This window comes from Carcharhinus amblyrhynchos, chromosome 22 (genome assembly GCF_965287045.1).
Source record: "Carcharhinus amblyrhynchos chromosome 22, sCarAmb.v2.hapA, whole genome shotgun sequence".
Lineage (NCBI taxonomy): Eukaryota > Metazoa > Chordata > Chondrichthyes > Carcharhiniformes > Carcharhinidae > Carcharhinus > Carcharhinus amblyrhynchos.
Genome location: NC_137345.1, coordinates 29,409,828 through 29,424,311, shown reverse-complemented (window position 1 = coordinate 29,424,311; position 14,484 = coordinate 29,409,828). Strand labels below are relative to the sequence as shown.

The window sequence follows — 14,484 nt, the reverse complement described above, 5'->3', positions numbered from 1 at the left end:
TTGTGAACCGACGCCTCCACTCACCTAATGAGTGAGCAGTGCTCCAAAAATTTGTGATTTCAAATAAACCTGATGTTGTGAGATTTTTCACAGTGCCCACCCTAGTCCAATGCCAGCATCTCCACAAACATTGGAATAACATGGCATGCTGATGTCAGTACTCACGAGAAATGCCAGGGGCTGCTTCCAGAGTTCAAAATGAGGACGCCAGCAACCCTGGACCCCAGAGCACCATAGCACTGTTCCTGGAGATACATCTTCTTTCTCAGGTGGTCCATCCTCCAACCTTCGAGAGAAAAAAATACAGAATCCTTCCCAGGTCTCTCCACAGACTATTTCCGGTTTCCTGCTGCTTTGGAAAAAAAACTCTGGAAAAAGTAAGTTAAAAATTAAAAACTCTTACCTTCCAGCTCTCCTCACCAAAATCGTTCCCCTCTCTGCCTATTCTGCTGGAAGAATCTGCTTAGATTCAAGCAGAAAAATCTCCTTAACTTCAAGCAGAAATCACCATTCAACAGCTGCAATCAAAACTCAAACTGCAGTCCTGCCAAGTCACTTGGCTGTCATCGTGGCTGTAGAATGTACTGTGCAAAGGGATTTTACAAGTTTGTTATAGTACCTCTGCCATTTGTCCTCCAGCACTAATCTGATTGGGCACAGATCAGAAAGGGACATGAACACCTTCCCGGCCCGACTCTAACTGGGGCTTTCAAGTGGAAATTAATATGGTCCTCGTCCTGCTGTTATAGCATTCAATCCATGGCGGGCAGGGGAATCACCATGTGAGAAGTGTAAACAGCAAACATCTGCCCTCCCAGTAGAGTCCCTCGTTGACAGGCACACAGTAGTGAGGGGAAGGTAGGGTGGCAGGGGAGGGGGTGAATCCATTGAGATACACCCATCTTGCTCTTTCTAATAACCCCTTCCCCCCAGCCTGGCTCTATCTCCCTTACATAAGAACATAAGAGATAGGAGCAGGAGTAGGCCATCTAGCCCTTCGAGCCTGCCCCGCCATTCAATAAGATCATGGCTGATCTGAAGTGGATCAGTTCCACTTTCCCGCTTTCTCCCCATAGTCCTTAATTCCCCTGTCTGTCAGAAACCTATCTACCCGAGACTTAAACATATTTAGCGAGGTAGCCTCCACCATTTCAACAGGCAGAGAATTCCAGAGATTCACCACCCTTTGAGTGAAGAAGTTCCTCCTCAACTCTGATCTAAACTGCACCCCTCCTTATCTTGAGGCTGTGTCCTCTAGTCCTCTTTTCCTTTCTAAGCGGGAAGAATCTCTCTACCTCTACCCTATCCATCCCCTTCATTATCTTATACGTCTCTATAAGATCCCCCCCTCATCCTTCTAAACTTCAACGAGTACAGACCCAGTCTATTTAGTCTCTCTTCATAGTCCAACCCCCTCATCTCCGGTATCAGCCTCGTGAACCTCCTCTGCACTCCCTCCAAGGCCAATACATCCTTGCGCAAGTGCGGTGACCAAAACTGCACACAGTACTCCAGCTGCGGCCTCACCAGTATCCTGTACAGTTGCAGGAACATCTCCCTACTTTTATATTCTATCCCCCTCGCTATAAAGGCCAACATTCCCTTCCTCCTTGCAGCCTTGGTTTCTCTCTGATACTGAACACCTAGCGGGTGTATTGCTCAGTATTGCTGATGGCAAAGATGAGCTGTCAGCCTCTGACTGGGGAGTGGGATTCTTGGGAAGAGTCCCTGCTGGCCATTTAAGTGCCTGACTGACAATGAGTACATTCTCCAAAGCAGGGATCATGAGCCTCTCACTAACTCCTCAGCCAACAGGCAAGACTCCTTGTGCATGGATTAGATTCTATCAATGGTGGAGAAGCTTTGTTAATTTGTTCTTTGAATATAAAGCCATAAAAATATAGAATTAAGTGAGGATTTAATTTAATTTCTGAAATAGAATCCAGAGATGTACTGAAATGGGAGATTGTATCACATTATTAGACAGCGGTCTCCCGTTCAGGTCTGACAAATACTCACAGAAAGTATCTATGGGCTGCATTAATAAAGGACCATATTTGTATGAAATCATTGTCAGCTGTTTTAATGAAATCATTTACCTATTTGTGTTGCAATGCCAGATCCAGAAATTTCACATAAGCCTCACTGCTTACTGCTCAGAAAGCTCCCCAGTCTAGGACAGTTTTGCGCATCATCTTAATGCAGCTTCTTGAGATTTTACTGCCCGCCTGAACCAGCCGCTTATGGGTTAGTAAAATTGATCCCAAGATGTCCTGCCACCTTATGTACTCAAACCCCAGGTCTCCCTCTCCTCGTACACTCTTTAGAACTATGTCATGGCATTTCTATGGCCATCTCCATTCCTCTGGGAAATTATCAATCTTCTTATAATTAATCAAATTAGTGTACTCTTGTTAACATCTTTCTCCGTAGTGGAAACAATCTGTCACTATTAAAGTCATCATCACTCTTCAAGATGTTGAAATCCTTTATCAGGTTAGTCTTTAACTTGATTGGCTCCCATGACAGCCACATCGAGAGTGAAAATCTCCCAGAAGAATTCCAAAAGTGTCGAATTCGCTTGAAAACTGGAATAATTTGCACTTTTTTTTGCCAGAGAAGAATCTCCCATACTCTGTGCACTTCAGAGGCCACCTGCCTGAATATTATTAAATTTCAGGGGGGGTGGGGCCTATCTCCGCTAGAAAGGCTGATATCAGCGTGCTGAGTGGGCCACTGCGCATGCACCAATCTGTCAATGCTGACATCGTCATGTGCAGTGGCCCCACAATGATGGCTGCCTCATTGTGAGCCAACTCTATCGATGACCCTCCAACACCCCCAACACCCCCACCACCCCAGCCTGATTGCTAGCCATTCCTGGGCCCAGTCTCAAACCCCACCCCCCCCTCCACCCGGCCCACATCGATCTCCAATCCCCTCCCGACCCACTCCCCTCCACCAATTTCCCTCCTGACATCCCCCCTTTTCACTAACCCCCAGCAGGCTAATTGCTCCCCCCTCCCACACCGTAACCTGCCCAATCACTAGCCTCCTTGCTTCCCCCACCAATCCCTATGCAGAGTGACAGCGAGACCCCCACACCCACCAAATCACCCCCCAGGCCCTGCCCTCATTAGACCCCACCCCAAGCCCCACACCTTATATGTCCCTTGGCACTGACCTATGCCCAATGGACAGTGCCAAGGTGCCCCTGGGCATTGGCACTTTGCCCCTTCCATTGTGCCAGGGGAAGAGGCTGGCACTGCCAGTGTGCCAATACCCATGGGGCACATCCCCATCGCCCAACCCTTTGAGGGGCCCCAAGTGCTCCCCCTTCATTCCAGCAGGGATGGCACCCTCCTTCTTGGTCACCTTCTCAAAGAACTTGATATGGGTTCGAAAGAACTCGATATGAATCCAAAAGAGTAATTATCTGTATTATTTTAACTTCCTGAGGGCCAGGCGCTGAAGGGAACTGGAATTTGCTCTGTGGTAAATGGGAGAATTGGTTCAGTAAGATTTGCCAGTGTTGATGGTTGCCTTTGAGTCAATAGCTTGAAGCTCCACTCCAGTATATAATCCAGGTTGACAATTCAATATCACACTGTGGAAAGGCTGCAGTGTTGGAGACGATGGCCACAATTTTCCTGCCGTTCACACCAACGGGAGTCTCTGGTTCTGCTGCAATGAACAGAGATTTGGCTAAGCACCAAATTCACCGTCCTTGCTTGCAGTGGCAATGGGGCATAAACAGCTGGAACATTCCACCCAACATCTTTAGTATAAAGTATTGTTACACTCACGCACAATGGATTTCAAAGTTCACACGGCTTCATTTGAAGGCAAGCAGAGTGGAATTATCCCAACAACATTCTTCAATCAATATCACTAAAACAGATTATTGATGTTTTTGGGACCTTACCTCGTGCAAAATTGTCGGCCGTAACTTCCTATGTTGTAGCAGTGACCATTCCTTATCGATATGAAGCATGTCTGGATGCTCACAGATCATGAAAGATGCTTACAGGAATGCAAATTCTTTCTTCCTTTCAACAAAAGATTCCAGCATTTAGAATGATAACTTTATTATACATTTCACATATGATCTAACTGGAAGAGACTTTCACTACATGGTCAGCAACTTAAAGTTAAGCCTTCGGGTTATTTCTCTTTGGAATTTCCTTTCAGCCCTTGATTGATGCAACCCTATAGGGAATCGATGAAGTTCGTTTTTCCAGCCAACATTTATACTTTTGGCTCACTTTCAGGATACAATAACATTTACAATTGTGCAATATTGCATGCAGTTCAGTAAGAATCTTAGCAAGGTCAGAAAGTACATGTCAGTAAACAGAAGGCAAAAGCAACATTCCAAAATAACTTCTTCAAATTAACTATTTGTCACATCCTGAGAGTGAAGACATAATTCAAGCTCGTCTGCGGAAGGTTCGTGAAGGTATATAAGTCATGTCTTTAAGTGGATTGGCCATGCTAAGTTGCCCCTTAGTGTCCCAAGATATATAGGTTCGAGGGATTAGCGGGGTAAATATGTGGGATTATGGGGTAAAACTGGTTATGAGTCAGTGCAGAATCAATGGGCTGAACAGTCTCCTTCTGTACTATAGGGATTCTATAGACGGGATTTTCTGGCTGCACTCGCCCCAAGTTGGAAAATGTCACCTGAGGTCAACAGACCTTTGCGTGATCAATTTCCCGCCTGCTCCGGCTCCCGTGGTGGGGGAAGAGGGGGACAGGAAAATTCTGCCCTATGTTTTAAAAGATAGGGAGGACCCTGAATACTGTCAAGGCATTAAATTGCCAGGTTAAAAAATTGTAACAATATTCAAAGATTATTGTAAAGATTTACGATACACATGAATTGTAATAGTTTTGCAAAATTGCTGAGGTATTGAAAAAATTATAAGAACTATGAACTCATCAAACTAAATCAACTGAACATAACTGGTGCCAAGTGATTAAACAACAATGAATATTTAATGTTCTTAAAATTTCTTTCTCGAGTTATTTATAAATTAAAAAGTAACTCTTAATATATTTTCCTTAGCATAAACAATCTTGAATTGGAAATCACCACATCTAGTTTGACATCACTGGGCAGACACCTCAATAAAGCTGAGAGTTAATCCCAAAGTAGAAGACTCAAAGACTTGGGGACATTAATTACCTTGGCACTCGCTTGTGATAAGCCTAAAAAAAGGTGTACACATTATTATTAATACACTGCACGTTCTGCAGCAAATCAGGTATGAAGGCTTAATTGGAAGTACTCAGTACTGTTCAATAGACATCATAGAATCATAGAGCCCCTACAGTACAGAAGGAGGTCATTTGGCCCATCGAGTCTGCGCCGACTCTCCAACAAAGCATCTTCCTCAGGCTCTATCCCTATAACGCACGTATTTACCCTATTAATCCCTCTAACCTACACAAGTTTGGATATGAAGGGGCAATTTGGTATGGATAATCCACCAAACCAGCACATCTTTGGACTGTGGGAGCAACCAGAGCACGCACCACACAGACAGGGGGAAAATGTGTAAACTTCACATAGTCACCCAAGTCCAGAATCAAACCCGGGTCCCTGGCACTTGCTAACTACTCTGCCACTGTATCACCCACACATGAAAGATCCAATTGTCTATTCAAAGAGAAAAAGGTGATGCCCTGGCCAACACATCCCTCCGTCAAATAAACAGATTATTCATCTCACTGCTATCTGTGAGCATGTGAAAGGTGACTGCAAAGTATGCCAAACTAAGTAATATGAACTGCGCTTCAAAATGACTTTAAAATGTCCTGAGGATATTAAATACGCTCTAAAAATGTTTATTTTCATTAATTCCCATTTCTTGAAATTTTCTTCTCAAATCACTTTTAGTCATTAACAGGAAAATGTGATGCGGCAGAAGGTTGCATCAAAACGAAGCCTAATTTGTCAACACATTGGTCCAATGGTTTCATTAGGAGATTAACAATGAGCTACAGATACCGTGCACAGCCCCCAGACTGGCGGTCTATCACAGGGGTGGGAGAGGGAATCAAAATTAGCCCACAAAGAACCCAGCTGGCAGTAGGTGAAGACAGTGAGAGACAGTCAAGAGTAGCTGGCAATGGCCCATAACGCTGACCAACTTGGCATTCAGGTCATTATACTTTTCAAAAGCTATTTAGAAACAGTCTTTAAGGACAAATGATTGTTAATTTTGCCACATGGTAGACCAATTAAGACACCAGGCCCAATGACTGTGGCCAATTTCTGATTTAGGTCCTTAAGTTTTTAAGTTTATTCATTAATGTCACAAATAGGCTTACATTAACACTGCAATGAAGTTACCATGAAAAATCCCCTCATTGCCACACTCTGGCACCTGTTCGGGTACACTGAGGTCAAATTTAGCATGTCCAATTCATCTCACTAGCACATTTTTCGGACAGTGGGAGGAAACTTGGAGGAAGCCCGCACAAACACGGGAAGAACATGCAGACTCTGCAGAGAGAGTGACCCAAGCTGGGAATCAAATCCTGATGCTATGAGGCAGCAATGCTGACCCATTATGTTACTGTGCTGCTCAGTTATTGGCATACTCAAAGATCTAACACATATTTTGCATGGCAGCCAGAGATGCCTCTGTAGTGCTTGAACCAATGTGACTTTGGAAGTGTTTGCAGGTTAGCACCCTAGATTGGAACTCTTCACATCCATTGTTCACTTGAGAGTCAGAAGCAACCAGATTCCATTTCAAATGTGCTCTTTAATTTTCCTTCAGTCTTTCCCACATGAATTCCTTACCTTCAGCTCATTGTTCCAACTGCACTGGTATGAGCATTCCTTGTTAAATGCTTTAAGATGTTGGTGGGAGTGCTATGTCAATGTAAATGCACTCAGTGTTTAGCATACACTTCAGAAATTTTTTCAGTTCTAGCTAAGGAAACATTAAATGAAGATCAAAACATTTTACAGAAATAATTTTAATTGTTATGAAAGTGGTTGTTTTGAATGAACTGTGAATTGGTAAAAAGAAATTTGTTCACTCTGGAATGCATTTATGTTATTTTAATGCACTACATCCCACAAATTAAGTTTGATTACCTATCAACATGATGGCTTACATTAAAATGAAATGATCTACAAGAAACAAGATGGGTTCACATATCTTTGGTAACAGTTGTATGATCTTTCATCCAGATGTATCTGGTCAAATTATTGCAATTGTTGGCAAAATTTGTTTTTGTTAATTTATTGATTACAAAATACATATTTTGCGTTATGTTTTAAAGTAATCCAGTGATAAATCTTCTACATTAAAAACAAATAAAATGAAATATATGGTTTGATATGGGTTGCTGAAACCACTAAAGACGCATTTAATGTTAATCATCACATAAGATTCATAAAGTTTTAAATCAATAGAGTAGACGTGGCCATGTTGTTAGGGCCATATAACCTATTCTGGCACAGTGGTTTGCACTGCTGCCTCACAGCACCAAGGACCCGGGTTCAATTCCCGGCTTGGGTCATTGTCTGTGCAGAGTCTGCACATTCTTTCTGTGTCTGCGTGGGTTCCCTCCGGGTGCTCCGGTTTTCTCCCACAGTCCTAATGATGTGCTAGTTAGGTGCATTGGAAATGCCAAATTCTCCCTCAGTGTACTCAAACTGGTGCCAGAGTGTGGCGACTAGGGGATTTTGACAGAATGTAAGCCTATGTGTGACACTAATAAATAAACTTTAAAAACAGAACACTAATCCTATTTTAATTTATAACTGAGACAAGGGTTATCTACATTTTAGTGAAACAATATTAATACTGATATAATTAAGTTTGAAATATGTCAGTCAAATGTGTCTAACAGCTGGGGTGGGACTCTCCAATCTTGTCCTTTCCTGCCCCACTGCTTGCAAAAATGGAGAGTTTGGCATTCAGCCAAAACTCCATTCACTGCAGCAGCTACAGACAAGGTCAGAGGTTTTAGCACTTATGTCTAATAAGTTTGAACTAACATAAAATGCTTCTTTTTCTTGTCTCATCAACGCTCCACCTCACTGAGTCTCTGGTTAATTGTCACTATAAATACATCTAGGGATAATAAAACAAATTAAAAAGCAAAAGCACCCCAATATGCAAAGTGTACCACTTTCACATTCAAAGAATCTCCTTCAGTGAAAGAAAACTCTACACAGTTGCAAAACACTATTTTATTAGAAATTTTTTTGTATAAAAATGAACATGCTCTACACTTTCCATTAAGTATTCATAAACAACCAGGCACTGTACTTTTGATTGGTCAGGACATAAAGCAGACATTTTTTTCAGTCAGTTTGCCACATACATTAAACTTGCCATCTATTTGGTGAGCACTTAGACATATTTTATTTTGCAACACATAGAGTAAGTTCAAAATCAATCGAAATAAAAACAACTCTGACACAATCACAGACAACTTCACAAGATTTAAAGGGAGTTAATTTTGTTGACAAATCATCAAAGAATCAGAGATTCAGAAATTGTCATCCTCCTTCCGTGCAGTTTGTCATCTTGATATTTGGGTCTCCTATTGAATGCTAAACTTGGATATTATCCTTTCACCATCAGTCTTCTAGGAGCTTTGCAATGGCTCTTGTTGGTATTTGTAGGTGGACATCCAGACTAATGAGATGTCTGTCTTTCAGATTATTCTTTGCTTCCAAATCTCGAAAGACCCTCAAGGAGTGTCACATTCACTCAGATTGCATGATTACTGTAGCTGACGTATGTTTGCTTGGTAGCTAATGCTGTGGGAGACAAATAAACACCAAGAACACATTAATGCTTTAATAACATAAAAAAAGGAAAGTGCAATGAAATTATAATTGTGTTACTTCTAACAGATTTTAAAATCATCTCATGAACACAAAGGGCAAAGATTGAATCTTCAGAAAATCATCAAGCCAATGTACTTCCTTGCTGTGTAATTTGATTTAAATTAGTTAATTCTTTAATGTGAGATAACGTGTTTAATGAAAACATTTTTTATGCTTCGGATTTAGTTTTGCCACAGTATTTATACTGAGTGTAAACTAAGGGTATTGTTATTTTATGATTAATTACTTCAATTTTGACCAGGTTTTACTGATTTCATTTATAACATTTACATTTAATAAAAGCTAGAGGATACACGAAGCACCCATCGACATTTGGACTGAATATGTGAAGGCACAATTTATAAAATTAAGAAAACAATCAGCATATTATACTAGAATAGAGACTCAAACTGAGAAATGTTCCTTATTAATGCAAAATGTTCTTTTGTCTAAAATAGCAACATCTTTCGAAGCTAGGGGACTATAAGCTTTGGGTAAGAAGCCTATCGACTTGGTAAATGGGTTTTCTTCAATTTTGATACACTTTAAGAGTGTAACATTCAGGTATATAGACTGGAATTTTACTGTCCCACCTGCCATGGCAATTGGAGAGGGCAAGAGGCGGATCATGGAAAATTGTTGATCTCAGGCAGGATTTTATGGTTTTGGGATGGACAAGGCCATGGTACATGGCCCATAGATTAGATGTCAAGATTGTCTTCATAGAAAAGGTACAATTTATAGCAACAATAGGACTGTTAAGGATATGACAATGAAAGGCATTTTCATCGCAAACTGTAATTGTTAAGTACACAATAATGAATTAAAATTGACCCATTTCAAAGTATCATTTTACAGGTATGTCTTTACAATGATGAGGGTGGATCAGTATAAATGTACCAGTTCAGTGTGGGTTACCATTCAATATACTGATGTAAACCTTGCAATAATTATACACTTAATGAAAGAGGTTGCCATAGAAATTAATGGGAAGTCCTTGACTTCTATAAAGCTTTACAACTGAACTAGATAAGTACTTAACAGATACATAGTTAAATGCAATTGACTGCTTTGTGCCATCACTCATACACCATTTCAAAATTCACAAAATGAAAGCAGTTTTAATTTGAATATTCTGCTATTTCTGTGCACACAATTCATTTTATATAACCATTATCAATGCTCTTTGCAATTTCTAAGTTTTATTTATTATGAACAAATCTGATGCATTTACCACTCAGAATATTCTTACAGTATCCAGTGAACTCTTTTATTGTCAGCTAACCTGACAGAGCTTACATGAGCATGAGCATTGTGTGGCCTAACCAAGGATCAGCGTGGAGAAATATTTGCTAAAGAAAATCTGGAAAGGATAAAAATACTAGCTTTACTACATGATGTGTGATGTGAGCAGTTATGGTTAGGGTTTGTTTGATAAACCACATGGATGGCGATCCAATTTTAGGGCGTAGGAACCACTCACTTCCTGCCTTGTCACTTCATCTTAAATTAAATTCAGAGTCCACAAAGTAGCATTGAAAGTCTTTGGTATTTTGGGGAATCAGCTGTGGGCTATCAAATGATGTGCTGATCCATCACTACGTGCGATAAGATCAACCTAAAATTATTATCTCATTTCTCTTCCTGTGATTGCCACATTCCCAACTCCTACCTGAACAGCTGGATTCAATTGGCCGACAGGGATCTTGCCAAAGAACTGGCAGAGAACATCCCTCAGTTCCATGGGAAGGCCCAAAGGTGCTAAGCGTCTTTCAGGCACTGAGGTGGCCACTATTGGGCCCTTCCCAGGTCCGAGGCACCAGCATCAGTAATCCAGTCTACCGAGAGCCAATCGGAGCTATCCATTCCTCATTGCATTAATGCCACTGGGACAGATTTTCAGTCAGTAAGGGAATCTGGAGATAAGGCAGGAAAGTGGAGTTGAGGATTATCACATCATGATCTCAATGAGTGCTGGAACAGTCTCCCTGGGCTGAATGGCTCCTACATTGTATGGTCTTATGGGAGAACTGCAGGAAATGAATCCAGAGGTCCATGTTGTGAATTTAAAAATGCAATATTTGACAAACATATTTAGTGAAAAGAAATGCTAAAACAGAAAGAAGAAATCATATAGCATTGTCTCTTTAAAAAGTAGGTGTCTTGTGTGTGGATTTTAAATTGCAGAGTGCAGGCTACCGAAGCAAATCTTTGCAACATTTGTATCAAACCCAGCAGTCAGTGTTCCAACCTAACCAAAACAGACTTTTGAATTGGACCATTGAGTTTAAAGCAAGCATGGAGACACACAGCACCAATGGAATTCAAATGTGAGGATTGCTGACAGCCTCAAGCTACTCAGATCACGGGAATGCTGTGATGCTAGGTATATAAACCCAGACAATGGGGATAATTGTCAGAGTATACTTGCCCCATTGGAAGGAGGGTCAGCAAGGCTCTCATGTAAATCCTGCAGTTTCATGTATGTCTTCATAAAATCACCATCAAAATATAGAGAGATACCAACTCAGAAAGTATTCCAGACAAGAGCATCACCAGAGAATGTTCACACTTCCAAGAGATGCCTGTTCGTATATATTAGTTGAGACTGACTGAATTCTGTAATGATTTATTTTGTTATTCCCCAAGGAGTCTTGCAATATTTGAACAACATTCTATTGGGATTTTATTCAGTTTGTTAATTGTTTTAATAAAGTTATCACCAGTTTAAAAATAAAGTCTTGTTCATCGTTTGTGATAGGGAGTGTCAGATCCTGCTTTACTTTACCAAAACCAGTAGCTTCCTACTATCTCATACACACTCGTACAAAATTATGAGGCGAGGTTTGGGTGGTTCCAAAATCGAGCAGAGGGAAGAAACACCTCCGCGTCGTAACACCCATGATCACTAGGTCAAAGGTGAGTGAGACAGGCTGACAATTGCTGTGTGGGGGTAGCAGGAGACATTATTGGGCCCCACGGTCATGCAAAAAAAGCCTACTAATAAGAGACCCAAGGAGGCTGTTGACAAACCCAACAGGATTTGCTGGGCGGCCTTCATGAGGCGTGGGAAAACTGTGTGACCTCCATGTCATGTTTGAGCTACAACAAAACTGCAGTGGGGTCAGGGAAATTGGGTGCCAATTAGCTCATTAATGAACCTAATTGAGTGCGCACTGGTGGCAGCTGAGAAACCTGCATCAGCCCCTTCTGCCCTTTGACTTAATTAGAGAAGTTTTGCCACTGTTAGGAGACTAACGTGGGGCCTCTTTCAGAAATAACTGGGCCTCGTCGCCATTGGTCCCATTAGAATGAGCTGTATTAAATCTAACTCATAGTTTCCTCTGCAATGGTTCCTCGTTATAAGACTTTGTACTCCTCATTTATATTACCTTTAACTTTCATCAGAACAACAAACAGCTTTGCACATTTTGTAACCGGTTTCAGAGGCATCACTCTTTGTAAGTACTTTTCAAAACCTAATGTTAATATGGGAAATTGACCCATTTAAGAGGTGGATTGTCACATTCCAGCTATATAAATCAAAGAGTTTGCATGTGTACCATGCCCATCGATTTTAATACTGAGGGTGTACTACACTGTCAGACATACCAACTTCAGTATGAGACATGGGGCCCTGTCTGCTATATCAGATGGATACCAAGATCCCTTGGGGGCTGTTTCTCGACCCTGATGTTTTATCCTTCAACCTTCATATTATTCAATTAACAGAATGCAGATTTCCGAAAGCCCTGTAATCTGTGGACAATTGCTATTTTGTTTGAAGAATTGAAGCTTTAAGTAATTCCATGTTGTAGGTAATTTGGTCAGAATTGTTAAAAGACTCAGTATAATTGAGCCTATATATTGCAAAGTGGCTTACTAAGTAACTCTTACTTTATAACAGGAAATGCTGTGTTATCACAACCTATATGGCAGCCATCAATCTGATAAAACAATGGCTTGTGGCATGGTGGCAAACTCTATTAAGCGTTGCCCAACAGCATTTAGCAACTCTTTGATGAGGATTTGATTTGATTCAATTTATTATTGTCACATGTGTTGGTTTATAGTGAAAAATATTGTTTCTTGCATGCTATACAGACAAAGCATGCCATTCATAGAGTACATAGGAGAAAAGAACAGGCTGCAGAATGTAGTGTTACAGTCAAAGCTAGGGTGTAGAGAAAAATCAATTTAATACAAGGTAGGTGTGTTCAAAAGTCTGATGGCAGCAGGGAAGTAGCTGATCTTGCATTGGTTGGTATGTGATCTCAGACTTTTGTATGTTTTTTCCTGGTGAAAGAAGATGGAAGAGAGTATGTCCGGGGTGCATGGGGTCCTTAATTATGCTGACTGCTTTTCCAAGGAAGTGGGAAGCATAGACAGTGTCAATGGATGGGAACTGGTTTGTGTAATGGACCGGGCTTCACTCATAACCCTTTGTGGTATTTTTGCTGTCTTGGACAGAGCAGGAGTCATACCAAGCTGTGCTACAACCAGAAAGGACGTTTTCTATGGTGCATCTATAAGAATTGGTGAGTCATAGACGACATGCCAAATTTCCTTAGCCTTTCAGAAAGTAAAGGCGTTGGTGGGCTTTCCAAAATACAGCTTTGGTGTGGAGGCACTGGAACAGGTTGTTGTGCTGCATCTTTGTCTTGGATCTCAGGTAGACAAGGTTGAACAGTTTCTGTTCAATAAGCAGACAGGTTCAGTAGATGATCTGAAGGTATGTAATAGAATCATAGAATCATAGAACCCTACAGTGAAGAAAGAGGCCCATCGAGTCTGGACCGACCACAATACCACCCAGGCCTTACCCCCATATCCCTACATATTTTATCCACTGATCTCTCTAACCTATGTATCTCAGGACACTAAGGGACAATTTTAGCATGGCCAATCAACATAACATGCACATCTTTGGACTGTGGGAGGAAACTGAAGCACTTGGGGGAAACCCACGCAGACACGAGGAGAATGTGCAAACTCCATACAGACAGTGACCCAAGCCAGGAGTCAAACCCCGGTCCCTGGAGCTGTGAAGAAAGCAGTGCTAGCCACCGTGCTACTGTGCCACCCCAATAGCTGCAAAGAGAAAAATATGCCAAAGAATGTTGAGGCCAGAAGACATACAACCCTTTTTTGTCCCATTGCAGATCTCAAAAGATTCCGACGTTGCCCTGTCATAGCTGACCTTGCCCATCAGTGACATTATATTGAACAGCTTCTGTAGGCAGCCAATTTTCTCCAGAATCTTAAATAGACTGCCACTGCTCACGTGGTTGAACATCTTGGTGAGATTGAACACAGCAGTCTCCTTGGTTGTGGCATTTCTCTTGCAGCTGCCAGAATAGAAGATTGTGTCAGTCGAAGATCTTCTCGCACGACAATAGGATTTGGAATGGATGTGTTCAGGCAGTATCTGCAGACTGACACAGTCAGCAAGGGCAAATACTTATCACACAATACGCATCAGAGCAATGCCTCAATGATGGTTACAATTGCTGTGGTCGCCTTTATTCACGTACAGGGTTACAATCATCATCCATATCCTAATGCACATCGCACCCCTGCCACAATCAGCAGGGACGGAGACATTTGTACCAATACAAATT

The 14,484-nt window shown here is 41.4% G+C and overlaps 1 protein-coding gene across 1 annotated transcript in view; it reads right to left on the bottom strand.

Annotated features, from left to right (window-relative positions):
- Window positions 1–8,043: 8,043 nt before the first annotated feature.
- The window catches only part of LOC145357026 (metabotropic glutamate receptor 4-like), a 1,215,873-nt gene continuing 1,209,432 nt past the window's right edge, over window positions 8,044–14,484 (bottom strand). Inside the window, exon 11 of the mRNA XM_080210073.1 lies at window positions 8,044–8,794. Within this exon, the coding sequence (XP_080066199.1) occupies window positions 8,745–8,794 (50 nt within the window). The 3' untranslated portion in view covers window positions 8,044–8,744. The remainder of the gene's footprint in view (window positions 8,795–14,484) is intronic.